At 48.4% G+C, this 18,034-nt stretch overlaps 1 protein-coding gene across 6 annotated transcripts in view; it reads left to right on the top strand.

The window, feature by feature from the left end:
- Mylk (myosin light chain kinase) overlaps nt 1–18,034 on the top strand; it is a 249,598-nt gene that overhangs the window by 225,246 nt on the left and 6,318 nt on the right. For all 6 annotated transcript variants that reach the window (XM_038344888.2, XM_038344886.2, XM_038344887.2 and 3 more), the window contains 4 exons: nt 1,135–1,258; nt 8,644–8,796; nt 11,083–11,206; nt 17,496–17,625. In XM_038344888.2, the coding sequence (XP_038200816.1) occupies nt 1,135–1,258; nt 8,644–8,796; nt 11,083–11,206; nt 17,496–17,625 (531 nt within the window). The remainder of the gene's footprint in view (nt 1–1,134; nt 1,259–8,643; nt 8,797–11,082; nt 11,207–17,495; nt 17,626–18,034) is intronic.

Raw genomic sequence — 18,034 nt, 5'->3', positions numbered from 1 at the left:
GCGTGGACTTGTTTGATAGCCAGCTCAGTATGGCCAGAGCCCTCTTTGATACTGAGCAGATACATTTGTTTTACTCTCTTTTGCTACCAGGATGGGTAGGATGGTGGCCAGCACATAGGACCTTCTTTTGGACAGTAACCACCAATAAATGGAACACAGGGAAGCACTGGCCTCAGGATCTGGCAGTGACAGAGCCCAAGGAACACAGCATTCCGCTTCCTTGGTAGAGGGATACTATGGGAACAGTGATATCCGAGGACCAAAGAACAGGGAAGCAGTTAAAATGTAGCGGGGAGTTAGGTGTGAGCTGGGGTGGGAATTCAGGCTGTGGAATCTGGTAAGGCCTTGCTTTGGAATATCTGAGATGGGTCCTGATGTGTTGAACCAGACCATATGTGGCTCCCGAGCCAAAGCTCTACCACTGCTGATGTCTCCCATCCATGGGTGGATTCTGGCCACTAATGGACATCTCTGCTCCTTTATGGCCCAGATCGACCACTTTGGAGGTTAGGTCTCTCCAACTCTTGTCCGAGCAGCTGAAGAAAGGAGAAACAAGAGACTTAGAATGAGAGGCAGTGGATGGGGTAGGGGAACCTGGACCAGCAATCAGACCACCTGGGACCAGGTCCTGAGCATCTCTAGTGAGCTGGATGGGGAAATCACCTCATTTCCCTGCACCTCTCTTGCCTGAGGTAGTGCGGAAATCATCCTAGCATTAATGAGAACGTTGTTATAAAATCCTTTTAAGGACGAAGGATGCATCCGATGTAAAGACAAATCCCTTTGAAGCTCGTAACAAAGTACAGCAGACATAGTGAATGTTAGCATCCCAGTCTACTTGAGATTATTGGACATAAGTCACAGTCTCTACCTTGGGGGGTTGGACTGCCAAAGATACAAACTTATGAAAGGACCACTCAGGGACAGGTACTTTAGTGTCCTCTTCTACCCTTCTGCCCAACTCAGGGCATTTAAGGTGAGTATATAGCTTATTGGTTTTCTTGGTGGGTTGATGTATTGACAGGTGGCCAGGTGCTTGTGTGTGGAACACACCTGGAGGTGAAGCCCTTGTCTGTACCTCAGGTTAACTCTGTGATGTGCTGTCTATTGACCCCCTCTCCGTTCTGGTTTCAGAGAACGCTGGGTCTCTGAAGGTCCTCTTTGGGACCCCGGAGTTTGTGGCTCCTGAAGTAATCAACTATGAACCCATCGGCTACGCCACAGACATGTGGAGCATCGGAGTCATCTGCTATATTCTGTGAGTCCCAAGGTTCTTGGTGGGGGGGGGGAGACACTCCAACCAGAGGGCCCCCAAGTGGCTATGTGATAGCGAGGGAGAGGCGAGGATGGATCGTTATGGGGACCACACCCTCCAAGTAGAAGGGTGATTGGTTTCCTGTTCCTGGGCCTGTATTACCCTGCCCTAGCCACATACAGTGCCACACATAAAGATCCCCATGATGGATACCTCACTGTCCCTAGCTGGCAGCCTGGGAGCTTTGGTTGGGCTTATGAGGTGAGAGGAAGCACGGATGAGCATCTTCACTGTTTCTGAGGGCAGAACCCTATCCTCACAGGATGGACACCCCAGTCCTGGCTCGTCTCTCACTCCAGTACATATATACTGAGTAATGAGCATTCTTCATGGAAAGGCTTATATGGGAACAGCAGACGACAGTTCAATACAGTAATTAGTTAGCAATGCTGGAGGGAAAGAGGAGAAGCCAATGGTATACACCAGTGTTAGGCAACCTATAATATACCTTAACCTCTGTGGTAATGCCTTAGACTGCCAGCTTGGCCTTAGGACTAGGCCACCGAGATTCCACACTCCTAAGAAGACCCAAGCACCTGTAGTGTTTGTCCAAGGCTACATTTGGAGGAACTAAGCTCCACGTACTTTCGTTGGGTTGTGATGAAGCTTCGGTCAGTCATGAGCCTTAGAAGCCGCCATTGAACTTGTGTGGTAACATGCAATGGTGGAATGATCTCCCTAAAGCTGTGGCATCCGTGCAACTGCTAAGACTGTTGTTGTCGGGGTTAGGGGTGTTGCTCCATCAGCAGGGTCCTTTTCCAGTGTGTATGAAGGACTGATTCAGGCCTCGTCACTGCACAACAACATCGAGATATGACAGTGCACGTTAACAGTCCCAGCACATGAAAGATGGAGACAGGAGAACAAGGAGTTCAAGATCACCCTCAGCTACATAGCCAGCCTGGGCTACATGAGACCCTGTTTCAGAAATATATACATATGTATATTGCCACTAAAACAAATGGGCAAGTAAATATTTTTTTTCACAGAAAACTTGAGGCTAGAGAGATGGCTCCGTGGTTAGGAACATTTATTATATTCTTGAAAGAACTTGGGTTCAGTTTCCAGCACCCACATCAGGCAGCTCACAGCTCCCGTTCCAGGAGATCCAAGACCCTCTTTTGGCTCTGATGAGCACCTGCACAATATAGAGCACACAAATTCATCAAGTGCAAGTATTCTCTCTCTCTCTCCCTCTCTCTCTCTCTCTCTCTCTCTCTCTCTTTCTCTCTCTCTCTCACACACACATCAATTTTTAAAAATTTTTATTTTAAGGATGATCTCAAGGAATGTTCTCTAAGACATTTGGGGTCTTCAGCCTCCAGGGCAAAAGGTAACTCTTAATGCCCAGTCAACTTAAGAAGCTCTGTTAGAAAAACTCTGGTGTGACCTGGCTTTTCACATCCTCAGACTTTTAGCGTCACCGTGGCCTGTGAGGACGGCCTCCTTCCCTTAGACCTGGGCAATAGCGTTTGTGCCACAGAGAGTCACTGCCTCTCTTGCCTAAAGTCACCGTCCTCCAGGCCAGAGAAGAATCCCTGCATTTCTCTGCCTCTCCCTGTGCCCTCTAGGAAGAGGTGCTAGTGGCGGAGGGTGCTGTACTGGATGCTTTTTCCCTGTTCCAGGATAAGTGCAGAACAGAGGCCAATAGCTCAGTCTATCTCTTCTGGGGCTAGTGGGACAACCAGATTCATTTTGGTCTCTGGCCCACTGAAACCCTGAACCCTGCAGAAACCACGATTGGTGAGCTCGCTCTGGTCAGAGCCTGCTGGTGCTGTGGCTTAGCGTGGTCCCAATACTTGCAGAACTGCCTGTTACAGGAGGCCTCTCTTACTGCGGCATGGGGATCATCTGATCCTCTGATATTCACAAGAGCAGATCTGATCTCAGCACAAATGTAGAGTGGGTCATGGCAGGGGTTTGACTGGACTGGACATCAAAGTGACTGGGGCCATGAAGCTGCATGATTGACTGCTCACCGTGGTCTGGGCAGCTGACCAAGTGTTTCATTTTTTCCCCAGAACTAATAGTTTCCTAGAGAATGGGACTTTGATCATAAAAATGGGAATAGTCCCAGACAGACCAGGAGGAGTTGCAGTGGTAACTGGACTGCTCGGTCCGTTTTGACAGTGAACACATCCCTGTGTCTCACACTGGATCAAAAAGCCAGACACAACCAGCATCCTGCAGACCTTGGGTCCACTCCTGCTCACCCTCCCAGGGACCAACATCATCCCTTTATGCTGAAGCTAGTGGTCAGGTCTGTCTGTCCTCGGACGTCACGAAAGGACCCAGAAGGGAGCAGCTGGCTTCTTTTACTCTAGCCATGAGACCAATGCATACTATCACACACAGCTGTGGGGGCTCACCATCTAAGCTGTTCAGCATGCCATTGTATGAACATAATCCAGTGAATGACGGGGCCTTAGGTAGTGTCCAGTGTGTAGTGTTACAACCTTCAGGCACGTGTGTTCTTAGAATAGCTGTGCATTTCCATTGGAAATGTAACCTGGAACTTGGAGTACCGGGTCAGAAGAGCACTGTATTTTAAAATAAAAATTCTTTTAGATACTGCTACCGCACCCCCATTGTTTACTAGGTTGCCTCTAAAATGCAGACTAAGAAATAAAGAATTTTTTTTAAATGGGGAAGACAACCTTGATATACAGGAACTAGCCTGGTAATAGGAGTAAAGAAAGGGATGGGAGGCAGATAACAAGAAGGCTCAACTGCAGCTCTGTGTCCTGACAGCTGTACCCGGCTGTACCCGTGGCTGTGCCAGTTTTCTGAACTGCTCCTTAAGGGCTGGTCCAAATCTGGTCCAAATCCTTTCAAGAGCTAGGGGGCTCTCGTAGAGTACATGATGGTAAACACAAAAACTGGAGCTAGCCCAATGGCTTCCCTTAAGCCCCTGCTGTGCAGAACCAGGCTGCACTGGAAGCAGCAGCAGAGGCTCTAGAGTGCCCTTGTGGCATCTTTTGCCCTGCCTCGTCCCTCGCATTAGAGTGGGTTGTCTGTCTAACAGTTCCTACCTTGGCCCCTTCCACCTTTGTATAGGAAGTCCTCCTGACCCCCTGTCTAGGACCAGTGAATGCTACTGGGTATCATTGGCCAGATAATAGTGTGTTTTTATAATGTTCTACAGCTGTTGGGGGAGTACCTCCTGAGCTACAGACAGCACCATCACATCCGTGCAGGGGGATCCAGCTTCATCATGGGAATCTGAATTCCTCAAAAATTGAGCAGTTCCAGGGGAGGCCTCCTGCAGCAGCCGCAGTATTGGGACTCAGCTAAGCCATTGGGCCAGCAGGGTCTGACCACTTCGAAAAGCAGGGCGGTTCCTGTCCTTGCGTGGAGACAGTGGCAGCACCGAGGAGATCCTGAAGAGGGAGGTTTGTTGGATCTCCTTCTGAAGGTAGCTTGAGTGGACAGGAAGAGTGTGGGGAGCTCCTGGCCACACTCCCGGGAGGAAATCATAAACCAGCCTTCCTTCCAGAAACCTCCTTCCCGCCCTCCCACCTTCCCTCCCTAGGTCCTGAGCACTGGGTGTTTCCTTACACCTGGGGGAGCCACTCTTGACTGAGCCCTGCCTCATCCCTACTCCACCATTCCCACCCTCTCTGCCCAATCCCAAGGAAAAGAAGGTCATTACCGGTTCCCTTTCCCTATTGCCTCATCCTCCTAACCCCAAAGAGCCAGGGGCCATCCTCTAACACTGTATACATGTCAGGGAAATGCCTAGAAAAGAGAGTGTGTGGCTGTAGCCTCTGTCCGCCCTGCCTGGGCTTGAGCTGCCCTCCCCTCTGCTGAGCCCAGGAATACTTCCGATTCCTGGCTCTTTGCTCCCTTGCCAAGCCCAGCCACTACCTTCAAGTTTTGCCACTCTGGCAAATATGACTAAACCCCCAGTTTAGTCCTTGGTTCTGCCCGTGAATCTGCCCAGCTGTTTCCGATTCTCCACTGGGGATTCCTAAGGCTTCTGAAAGTGGGATAAAGCGTAAGCCCTTCGGAAGCGCTGAGCAGTTCTGCCGGCAGGCACGCGTTCCCATAACCAGTTAGAGCATGGCTGGAACTCCAGCGATGGCACAAGGGTAGTCCAGAGGCATTTCCATGCTCTCTGCTCTCCTGACTTTCCACCCTGACTGCGAGAAGAAGAGGCTAAAGCCTCAGATTTGATGGTGAAGCTCTGCTGGGGGGGGGGGGGGGTTGAAGTATTAAGCAAGGCCAGACATGGTGGCCTTCATCCCAGCACATGGGCGGCAGAGGTCAGCCTGATCTTCAGAGCAAGTTCCAGAACAGCCAAGGCTACACAGAGAAACCTTGTTTTGAAAACTAAAAAGAAACAAACAAAAATAATCAATCAGGGGACCAGAGAGTTGGTTCGGCAGTTAAAAGCACTTGCTGCTCTTGTAGAGGACCCAGGTTTGATCCCCAGCACCTGCATGGCAGCTCATAATTCTCTGGTAACTCCAGTTCCAGGGGATGCGACACCCTTTCCCAGGCTCCTCGGGCACAGGCCACACATGTAGGCACACAGACATACATGCAGGCATTCATATACATAAAACAAATAATAGTTAAGCAATTAGCACAGGGGCATAAGGCTAGTCTAGCATGCTTTCGGCCTTGGGTTTAATGCCCAGCATTGAAAGGATATTAAGAAAGTAGAACACCCTGAAGAGTCCATGGTTCAGATTTGAGAATGAATGTCAAGAATCCACATGATTGAGAGAAAAGCCAAGCAGCCAAGAACTTGCCCAGACAGATAGCAGTGGGGTAAGTCCTTTGATTTGAAACTAGATAACACTGAGGGTAGGGTGTCATACAGCGTTAGTGTATTTGCTAACTGGTTGGTAAATTATTTATTTCTAAGATAAAAGGACACATGACCCTTTTTGTAAATTCTAGCAATAAAATCCAAAACAGAAAAAAAATGAAATTCCAAACTAAGCATGGTTGTACACACCTTTAATCCAAGCACCTGGAAAGCAGAAGCAGAATGATCGCAAATCCCAGGGAGCAAAAATATAACCAGAAACACAAGCATTACTAAAATACCCAAACTCTACCTTGGTCATCATGCTATGTGTATCAGTATTGTAAGTTTCTAATTCAGGGGGAACTCGGGCCAGCAGAGAGCCAGGCAGGACAGAGTGTTTCAGATGGATGTGCTGCCAGGAAGAAGCAGTGCCAAGGCCAGAGGCTGGGGCTCCCCATGCCTGCGACGCGGACAGCGATCAAGACCTATCGTTCGTTGCAGGATTCCAAGTCCTAATTAGGAAAGGAGGCATGCAGAAGGGGCCGTTTTGGCATTCCTCAGCAAGACTGTTTGCTTTCCCTGCTGTGCTCTGGGGCACTGCAGGACTTTCCCCCTTCTTGCTTCAAACAGAAAATGTAAAGGTGAAGAGAAGCAGGTGCCCGCAGGCGAAGACAGGCTGCTTCTTGGTGGAGCTTTCTTAGGCCACACACATCACAGAGGTCAGAGAACTGAAAGGTCCCCAGGAAACCCAGCCCAGTCAGTATGGTGTCAAGATGGAGTAGCACATAGCAATGTAAATTCAAAGACTGGCAGCCTTCTATCAGGCCCACATGATCAAAACTGATTCAGATTGCCCTCATGGACGTAAATCAGCCTCTTGCTTTAAGAAAAGCTGTCTACCATGGTGTATTGGTACTCAAAAACACAAGTATGTTAACTAGAGTGAGAAAATAAACACTCACCAACGCTAAACTCTTTGTACTTGCGTTCAGCAGGGGCTCCTCCCATGGGCACCCTTCTCCCAGTGTTTAAGTGGGTGTTGTTCAAGCACAGTGTTCGGGTACAAGCAGATTTCGTACGCTGAGGCCTTTTGAATGCTGAACAGCTCCGGCAGCTGTCGGTGTGTTGTGGTTTATGGTGATGGATTAATAAGGATTTGGGTGCAGGATGCTCATAAAACCCTGACTTCAGGGGGCCCTGGGTGTATCTCACAGAATTTGGACAGGGCCAGGAAGGGACCGAGTACACAGTTTTCAAACTGAAGCGCTAGAGGCCATTCGGTGAAGCATTATTAACAATTTAAAGATGGTGGCAGTAGAGCACTGCTGTTATCTCGGGGGGACTCCGGGCAGCTGTGCAGGTCATATACCCACAGAGTCAGCCCTTGGTCTGAAATGCAAGGTGAGGGGGCTGCTGGCCAAAGAAGAGGTGTTCGGAGGTCACAAGTGAGGATGGTGAGCTTCAGTCTGTTCTGGTGGACTTTGGGATCACTGCCCTTCAAACTGTGGCTTAGGCTCCTGGGAGTTAGTACAGGCAATCTGTAAGAACTGTGTGATATACATGGTGCCGGATGAACCCTAACTGTTCCGTGTGCTAGTGCGTTGCTTACAGCTTTCTCAATCTGCATAGAAATGTGAGCGTACAGCAGCAGTAAAGGGTCGGCCTGGGGGCTCAGGCTCCAATGTCTGGGACTCCGTTAGGTTACCTAACAAATCTGTACCTGGCCTCACTTGCCATCTCTCTATAATGAAGAGGTGAAAGTTACCTGTGTTCTGGGGCGGTGTTAAGATGAAATGAGTTCATCTGTTTCCGATCTTTACACCGCGGGTGGTAAAGCGTGCTCAGTGCCTGCTGCTGATGAAGAGGGGGCAGGGACAGTTAAGGAAGAGACTATTTTGGAGCGCGAAGAGAAGGTGGCACCAGAAGGTAGGGAAAGTGCCCAAGGTCACTCAGCTGATGAGGCTGCGCTCTGTCCTCTGCCACCCAGCCTGGAGATGGGCTTTCCAGAGGGACGTAAACGCCTCAGGCAGCCTGTGCCTCCTTGCTGGTTAAAAGCCCTCATGTTTGTTGGGTTCGCATTTGATGAGCCATCCCTGTTTGGTTCAGACACACACACACACACATCTGGAGGGATATAAAGAAGTAGAAAGGAGAATATAGAAGAGGACATAAAAACTAGATGGGGGAAGGGACTCAGTGAAGGTTCTCAGGGCTGAGAGCCAGCCTGAGGTTGGGGATGGAAGAGGAGGATGAATTGGGGAGGGTCTCGGCTCTGCTTTGTACATTGTGAAAGTCTGTAGATTAATCAAGTCTTCCACCTCAGCCTCACAGGTGGTTGGTGGAAAGAGGCCGGGGATCCTAGGGGTGACTTAGGGGATACAGTGAGTGGCTGAGAAGGACACAGAAGCTGTATGGATTCCTTCTTGGAGGTAGAGGAAGGACAGGTGCACGATCCATACAGTGTTGCTTTGGGGTGCAGGGTGAGCCCCCACCTATGCCCTCACTTAGGGGAGTCATGCTCCCCGCTCAACTCCCCATCATTCTTGTTCTTCTGCTCTTCTCCCGCCAGGGTCAGCGGACTGTCCCCTTTCATGGGTGACAATGATAATGAGACGTTAGCCAACGTCACCTCCGCCACCTGGGACTTTGATGACGAGGCATTCGACGAGATCTCAGATGACGCCAAGGATTTCATCAGTAACTTGCTGAAGAAAGATATGAAGTAATAAGCTGGGGTGGCGTTCTTGTCGGTCTCCGGGCTTGTTTCCAAAGGCAGGGCTTTCCTTAATTCATGAAGCTCCCTCTTCCTGGCTGCTCATCTGTCCCGTGTTCCCCGAAGAGGAAAGAGTGGCCACTGAGGGACCCAGCTAGAAGTTGTGTAGAGTGGTCCCAGCTTCCAGGTGCCAGACACCCTGCCCACTTTAGAAGCACAGAAACCCCATTGGAATGGTGGCCCCTGAGCAAGGGTCTCAAGGAGAGGACAGCTTCTCCTTTGTGAGAATGGTGTTTATTGCCTGTTTGCCTGTGGCCCTCACAGTCCGGCAGGCCCTGCAGGACCTCATCAAGGCTCACAGGGGGGAGTGCCTGCTTAACTTACAAGCACAGATGACAGAGACAGCCAATAGCTCATTGGAGGGTCCTCTTTATACCCCCAGATTATTCTGGCTTGGTGTTTTACTCACATTGAAATTATTCCTTTGATACGGTCCAGTTCCTTCTAACACAGATCAAATTTGTGACCAGTGGATGCTGGGGTGTCCCTGCCTATGAAGTCAAACTGTGAAGAAAGATGAAACATACAGTCTTTATCATAGCTGGAGTGAGGCTAGGTAGAAGAGGTGGGCTGGGGTTACAAGCTTGTCGTTGTATCTCTCCAGGTGAGTGGAGTCAGCTAAGTTACAGCCAGAAGGTAGAGGCTCTGCTTGGGAGCCTCTGTGCTCCTCGGGAGCTGCTGGGGCAGGGAGCTCTGGGCTAACAGGTGTCAGCCCAGAGGCAGAACCTGTTTCCAGCATCCCCGCTCCACCCCCAGTTCCAAGAGGGACTCCATGCCAAGAAGGGTGCAGTTGACATGGGTGATGTGACAGGGGCAGGGGAGAGGCAGCCACCTCCAGGGGTAGGTGAGAGGTTCAGAATTGGCAGGTGATTTTGCAACCTGACTACCACTGACTACACTGTGCTGTAGCTTGTCGCGTCCCACCCTAGGAATAGGAGAGAGCGGTTGCTATAGGCGACTGCTGGAGACCCTCTTAGATGGCTGTGCCTAACCTCCTAATGCCCACCGACCCCCCGAATCTTCTTGAGCCTCCCAGATTCAGATTCCCCGAGTGATATCCACTCTTCCGCACAACGTAAGGAACACACAGTTGTGAATTGAACTCACAATTCTTCCCAGCCTCTTAGTGGCCACAGTGGTTGTGTCGGAAGTTAGCAACCTCAAAAGACTCTGCGAGTCATGGGAGTCTGGATTCCCTTTTAAGGTGAAGGTTCCTCCTCCCAAGATAGATAGCTTGCTTCTGATCACGCTGGCCCAAGCATGGATTTTACAAACTAAACTTCGCTCATAGAAGATGTGATAGATGAAGCATTTTGTAGACACCCCATTTTCTCATCTGCCCGTACAATGATCTGGCAACAGGTTGTATTAGCCTTCTCCGTGCTTATAAAACGGACTTCCTAAAGAACAAGCTTCATTATATAAAGTGAATCGTTAACATTCTTTTAAATTCCTAAGCCTAACACACCTTTCAAAATCCCTATCTATCAGTCACTGTTTTCTAAATGTCTGTGATGAAGTTATACATGCAGGATGCAGACATATGAAGACTATAAGTCAACTTAAAGCATCGTGGTCCCTTCCTCTGAAGATCCCCACGATGAGCTATGCTTCTTTCTAGCCACTTTCCTTTTTTTTTTTTTTTTTTTTTTTTTTTTTTTTTTTTTTTTTGTTGTTGTTGTTGGCATGTGGTTCTTTGGACTTAGTCTTGTTGCCGTTAAAGTGATAACCCTGAAATGTTTCTCAGTTCCAAAAGCTCTCAGGAAGATGAAATGAATTTCAGTGCGATTCCTAGGCTGCTGTAATTTAGAAGTTGTTGTAGGCCACAACCCTTTGGACTGTGACAGGATAAACCTGATACTCAACCACACGATAAGCCACAGAAATTCAGAGATGCTCACAGGTTTTGTCTTAGTGTTCCATTCTCATCCCCTGTTTGGAGAGGCAAAAGGATCAGGCCCCCGTGTGACCAGCAGGATGATAAAACCTCCCTGGAATATGGTGTCAGGTGTAGATGCCTGTAACTCTGACCCTCTTGGACCCCAGAAGGTTGAGAATCTGCTGGTGGTTAGGCTGGGTCCAGTCAGTGCAATCCAGAGCAAGGGGAGAAGGGACCAAGCGCACAGTGCCCCATCATTGTGTGTGAGCTGGGAACGGGCAGCCCTGGGCTGTGTCCATGTATCATCTCGGAGGTCCCCTCCTGCTCAGAACCCCTCTGATCTCTGCCTCCATCAGAAACCGTCTGGACTGCACCCAGTGCCTTCAGCACCCATGGCTAATGAAAGACACCAAGAACATGGAGGCCAAGAAGCTGTCCAAGGACCGGATGAAGAAGTACATGGCAAGACGGAAGTGGCAGGTATGTGGGCTCTACGGGGGCAGGATGCTGCCCTCCAGATCAGCTGTATTCAGGCCCAGTTGACCATAAGTTGATTCCAGGAAGGTCTGAATGTGCTGCTGAAATGACCTCTGTCCAGTGTAGACAGCTGAGTAAGACCCAGAGTTACTTAAGTCCTGAACACAAAATCCTTAGCTCAGAGGAAACTCCAGTCCTGTTCAGCTTTGTCTCATGGGGACCAGAGGCCTGTGCAGCCTGCCCATCTAGGTTAAATGGCTAGTGCTCCAGGGGACCAGAGGCCTGTGCAGCCTGCCCACCTAGGTTAAATGGCTAGTGCTCCAGTCTTCCTGGCTGGGGAGGAGAAGCACGGCCTGAAGAGTATCTGGCAGTCCTAGAGAAGCTGAGCTCCGTAAGGGTAGCGTGATGATAACATATTTCCTTGGAGGGAGGGGAGGGAGGGCGTATGCTCCAAAGAGGAAACAGTGGTAACTTTAGGCAAGGTAGTTAACACTTGAATGTAGATTCATGTTCTTATCTAGCAAGTGGGGAGAACACTGGTACCAAAAATTGTGGGAAATTATGAGACAAGTTTTGAAGGTCTCTCGGACAATGCCTGGAACACAGTGCAATGCCGTCAGTAGCTAATATGTATGGAGGACCGGTGGGGCGGGTCAGGGCTTATTCAAAGATTTCCTGTGTGTGTTCTCTTTTCCTTTTACCATGATACAGCATTCTTAAAGGATAAAGGTTTCCTTTCGGCTCAGAAGTGAGGCATGGTCAGTTATGGTGGAGAAGTCACAGTGTCAGGAGATTGGGCCCCTGGTCACACCCTATGTGCAGCCATGAAATAGATCAGTGAACAGTCAGTTTGCTTCCTTTTTATTCAACCTAGGACTCCAGCCATGGAATGGTTTTGCCCACAGCAGATGGATTCTCTCGCCACGGTGAACCTAATCTAGACGATCCCTTACTGGCCTGTCCAGAGGCTAGCCTAATTTAGAGAGCCCCTCTCAGGTGTGCCCATGTTCATACCAAGAACTAAACATCACACCTGTGCGTTGCTTTTATATCTTATCATCGTAGGGATTAGTGTCCCCACTTCACAGTCAGACCAAGAAGGAGAGTAGATGAGAGAAGTCATCCGGGGTCATGGTGGAAAACCAGGAAATCGAGCCTAGAACCTGGCTCCAAAGTCCACAGCACTGATAATACCAGAAGTGCCTCTAATAGCAAGATGGTAATGTTTCCATCCAGACACTAGAGCACTTAGCACTTCTCCATCTGTTTCATTCCTTTCTTTTATCACCATTTGCATTGTAAAACTCCTGGGCTTGCCGGAGAGGACATGATTTTCATACCCACGGAATATATGGTGCAGTGGGAAACCAAAGCAAATGTCACACAAAAGGACACACGCACACCAGGATTTATACACAATCGGTAGCTCCATGACCATATATGAGTGTGTGGATGGAGAGGGGGCCATTCCACTAGAGTTGACACGGTTCTAAGAAAACCCTTCAGGGGCAGAAGCTGGGAATTTAGTAGAGAAGATACGTAAAGCCCGGAGGTAAGGAGCAACAGCATGGTGGAGGGATTGGCAGGCAGAAACTGGGCCCACCTTGAGACTACGTAGGACTGGACATAAAGGGTGGAGCCTTTAACAGGAATTTCAAGGTTAGGAGCACTGAGACTGCCCGTGTGATGGGGAAAAGGGAGTTCATGGAACACTGCTCACTACCACACAGTGACTAAACCACAGTTCCCTTAGAAAACACAGCTTCACACAAGGGTTGAGAGTTGAGGAACCACCACCACAAGGGCCTGCGGGCGCAGAGTGTAAGGGGCTGGCATCCTGAGCACACGGCTGCCAGAGCCCTGCTGCAAGGAGGTGGGAAGCCCTGGGCTGATCTGACTCCTTCAAATGCAAGATGGGTTGGAACACCTGCCTTGCTCACCTCTCTGGGCCTTTCCCGTAAGAGTAGAAAGCACACTTGATTTTTTTTTTTTAAAAAAAAAAAGGTATGTACAAATCAAAGTTGTCTTTGTTGATGATGCTCTGGCGGTCAGGTGCCAGAGGGTTCTTTGGAAAGGAAAGACAGACAGCCGTCAGAGAAGCAAGTCTAACTGGATCTCGCTTGCATAAGGCACTGGTCAGAGCTGTCGCCTAAGAATATCTGCAAGTGGCTCTAAGCCAGGAGGGTGCTGGGGCCAGGGCATGGGCACAGAGAAGAGCTATGGATGAGAGAGAATGGCTCTGTATCTCTAGCAAGGGACCACAGTTCACAACTCATTTCCTACTTGCTGGTTTTGCTCTTTACTGGCAATAGGATTTTCTGGAAGGGTGGGGATCAGATTCAGAAAAAAGAACCTTATTTCCCTATTTTAATTTAAGTCAAGCATTTGGAAATGACTTTTCTGCAAAACTGCACACATATTAGCCCATAAAAATCTCACGCAACATGAATGTCCCGGGGAGTAATTTCACTGGGAACAGTTCAGCTGTGTTGACCTTCTGGTAAGTTGCTTCCTTAAGGAAATATTTTCCACATTTAAACTCCAGTTCCAGAACCTTGGCTCCCCCAGAAATATAGAGCTCAGTCTCAGAGTAGCCAAGGGGATGTGCAGCAGGACAGAGGTAGTAAGACTGGGCTATACAGGGAGAGAGAGCAGGGGGCATACGTGGCATGCTGACTCCAGAAGGAACCTTCTAACAATTCTGTTATGATAAAAGACTCCAAAAAACAGGGAGAGGGAGCTGGCCTGGTAACAAAGCCCTCTATGCCAGGCTAGGTGGGGCATGGATATCTAATCATATTATTGATCTTTGGATAGTTATTCTGAGAGAAGACATATTTCCAATTCACACTGAAAGACTAGTCCAAAGACAGTTGCATGAAGTGTAGCAATTGGGGCGGGTTGGACAGGGGACAGGGCTTCTGTCTGCAAACTAGATGTAAAAGGCTGGGTGTGGGAGGAGGAGTATGTGATTACGATTTTTCTTAGGCCAACCAACCAGCTCCCAAATAAAGACGCAAAGACTTATTAATTATTATTATTAATTATGAATGCTCGACTTTAACTTAGGCTTGTCCCACTAGGTCTTTTAACTTAATTTAACCTGTTTCTCTTCATCCACATTTTGCCTTGGGACTATTTACCTTTCTTTCATTCTGTATGTCCTACCTTCCTGCTTTCTCTTGTCTGTCTGTCTGGCCCCTGGTGTCTCCTTCTCGTCTGCTTTTCTCCCCCCCATATACCCTAAATTCCTCCTCCTACGTACTCTTCCTGCCCAGAAGTTCCATCTATGCCTTCTTCACTGTCGACCATTAGGCTTTTTATTAGGCCAATCAGGTGCCTTAGGCAGGCAAGGTAAAACAGTAACAAAAACAAATATTCTGCAACATAAACAAATGCAACACATATTTACATAGTTAAACAAATGCAACAGATTTTTGCATAGTTAAACAAATATTCCTTATAGTAGAAGGAAAAGAAGAGGGGAAGTTAAAGGGCTAAAGTTAGCTGCATTTATTTTCTAGAAACCATAGAGACTCCAGCAATGTATATAAAATAACAGGATAAAATATCAGAGTCTGTTCTATATTTTAATGTAGATATATAAATACAGACTGCTCGTGGCGATCATATACCTGTCAGGGGCTCTCGTCCTGATGCTGTTTTAAAACTGGGTGCAGGCTGGTGCTTAGATGACCAGCTTGCCTAAGTTTTCCAAGCATTGCTCAGCTGTTAACACTGAAAGACCCAATCCTGGGAGGTGAACAGTCTTGGGCCAACAGTCCTGGTCATCCTAGCTGGGTCTCCAGGCACTGTTGGGACTATATTCGGGAGGCCTGGGCACACATCGCCTGCCAGGAGCACAGCCTTAGTCAACCTTGTCCTCCAGCAAAGAGAGAGGCTTTTGCTACACAAGCCCAAGAACTGAAACTTGGCTCTGTTGATTTTTGTTCCAAAATTTCTAAAGGTCTTTGTGAAGCAACAATCAGGGTTTTTTTCCAGCTCAGACATACAACTGAACTGGACAGTTCTGAGAACTCCTTACTACTGCTCTACAGAAAGCAGTTTCCAAAGAATTAATTCTGATGTCGATATTTTTAAATTTTTCATTATTTAGTGCTTGCAGATATCCCCACTTAAGAAATGATATGAATGCCTACGTCTGCTGGAAGTTTCTCCACAGGACAGTGTCTGCCCTAAATGCCTTTGCTGCTCCTTCTGTAATACTGCAGCTTTTGCTTGCCTCATTCTGATAAGTTCGTATTAGTAATTTGGTTACAAAATAAAACCAAGAAAGAAGAAAGACATCGTCTGTCCACAACAGCATGCAATGAATACAGTCCTGATCAACCCCACTCCCCATGTCTGGAATCAGGGCGCCTGGGGACTCAAGGCAGAATGTGGGGGTCCTGCTACACAGTCCTTAGCAGGAATCAATAATCTTTTAGGGAAACTAGTGCTGCAAGAAGATTAAAATCTTCTGGCTTTTATTTAGGATCCAGACTCCAAGGCTCAGAAAAGGGAGAACTAACTCGGACAAGGTCACAGAGTAACGAGTGGCCAGAGAACTGACCTTGTTGGGAAGGAGTCCTCTGGCTTAGACTCTGAGGCCAGAACAAATCAGTATGTGTTGGAAAGGGGCTGGTCAGCTGAGGAGGGAGGAGCGGGCGATTAGGAAAGGGCTACTAAGATCTTCACTCCTCTGGGATTGATGCCACCTCATCAGTTCCTGAGACAAGGTAGGTTCCCCTGGGAAAAGGTGGCTCTTCCCACACTACAGCTGGCGAAGCAAGCAACCAGCCAGCCAGACCACTAGGAGAGCCTGAAGGCTATCACATGTTCTTACTCTGAAGGGTTACCACCATCTCTCTTCCCCCTACTTGGGAATCCCTGGGTTATGTTCAGGTTCCCCCCCCCCCTACACACACACACACTCCACTGTGGTAGCAGGAAGCTAGGGGCATGCCCACACTCCACAGTGCTGTGTGTAGGAAGAGATCGATGGCCAGATGTCAGTCAGTTTGAATGTTTGTCCAAAGTACACAGAAATCGGTTGCAACAAGGAGGGCAGAGTAGCAACAGCAGGTCTCTGCTTAAGACACATACACGGGCACATGCATGCGCATGCGGGCACACACACTTTTGCATGAGCTCTCAATATCCTGAAGTTCTCCACTTTTGAAATAATCAGCCTTTTTATTGAAAACCCTGTCTTTCCAAATAGTCAAAACTGTGAGACCAGTGAAATCCACGAATGTGTGAAATTACTTCTGGAAGAAAGTGGTTTTGCTAGCACAGTTTGATGTCCACTGAGTGAGGGCAAGGCAACCGCCTATGAGGAGGAAACTGGTTTCCTTTTGGCTCCAACAAGGAGCCAGTCTGAGGTGAAGTCGGCTCTGTGTGTTTAAGTCTCTGGTTGCTGAAGGAAGATGCTTTGGCCTATCTTAGCTAACCCCGCTGACCTTGGGGAAAGGCTGAGAAACTGTACTGGAAGATGTGAGACAGAGGTGCCGCTGTGCCCCAGCACCTCTTGATAGAAATCCTAGGCTAGATAGAATTGTCACAATGCATGGAAACTATGGGACTAGTCCTGACCCTACGTAGCAGAAATTCCTCCCTCTCCCAAGTGGCCTATTGGAGTGCTTGTCTCAGACACGCGAGTGGACACTAGCGAGTCCACTATGCAACCATAGTCTTGTGCTGGGGCCAGCGGGGGTGCTTCCTCAAGTCTCTGAAGTATCTCAGTCATAAACAGAACAAATGAGGCCTTGGAGACCACCTCGCGCAGCCCCTTCTTTATACACAGAAGGAAACTGAAGCCCGGAGAGGTCAAATGGCTTGCCCGAGGTCAATAAAATGCCGCTTCGCTTTTCTGGACCCATGGGTCCGTAGTAACTAGCTTCTTGACCAGTTGAAACCCCGCTGCAGGCATTGTTTTATGAGAACAGCCCCGCTGGGCCCAGTCAGCAATAAGTCTTTGGAGCTGTCTCAGGCTGCAGTGGCTTTATATAAACTATCCCTTTTATGGGAGTTGAAGCACAGTATGAAAGAGTTTTTGTCTCATGTTGACCTTGTTTAGTCACATTAACGCACACATCAGTTCCAGGGCCCATTCCATTCTCCGAACATCTTCGGACACGCTGACAGTGTGAGCAGAGCGAGGCTGGGCTCAGTCCAAAGGCCCTGCGTCTAGCAGCTGCGTCTCCCATCCTGGGCTCTTCACCTCTGATCAGAACTTGCTCACTGGAACCAGGACCGCTGCCTGAGTCCAACCTCCGTGTCTATTTTTCAGAAAACGGGCAATGCTGTGAGAGCCATTGGGAGACTGTCCTCTATGGCAATGATATCAGGGCTCAGCGGCAGGAAATCCTCGACAGGGTCACCGACCAGCCCGATCAATGCAGAGAAACTAGAGTCCGAAGGTAAGGGGGCCAGGGTTTTCCCAGGCGCTTGTGACGGGGGAAGGTTACTGGTAGAGGAACATTTTAAGAATCTCGGGTCTACTTTGGGCTTTTAATATGCTCGAGTGTGGTAAGTTCAGAAGGACTTGGGGGTTTCCCTGACAACTACTATCTCTAGCAATTATTTTTTAATTGTTAACTATTTTCAGAGAAAAAGCTATTATTTGTTTGATAGAACTAGAACTTTTGCCTAATTTTCTGGAAGACTTAAGAAAGACTTTAATAAAAGCTTTCTTTTTTTCTTATTATAAAAATGAAGTTTTTGTATACCGATAGACAAGAACAAATAAAATAAAATCACATATGGTTATATAATATTTTAAAAATATCCTTCCAATTCCTGCTGCCTTATGTTTTTGTTTTAAAGAAA

The sequence above is a fragment of the Arvicola amphibius genome, chromosome 10 (genome assembly GCF_903992535.2).
Source record: "Arvicola amphibius chromosome 10, mArvAmp1.2, whole genome shotgun sequence".
Lineage (NCBI taxonomy): Eukaryota > Metazoa > Chordata > Mammalia > Rodentia > Cricetidae > Arvicola > Arvicola amphibius.
The sequence above is the reverse complement of the archived record's forward strand: the minus strand, read 5'-3'. Positions and strand labels throughout refer to the sequence as shown.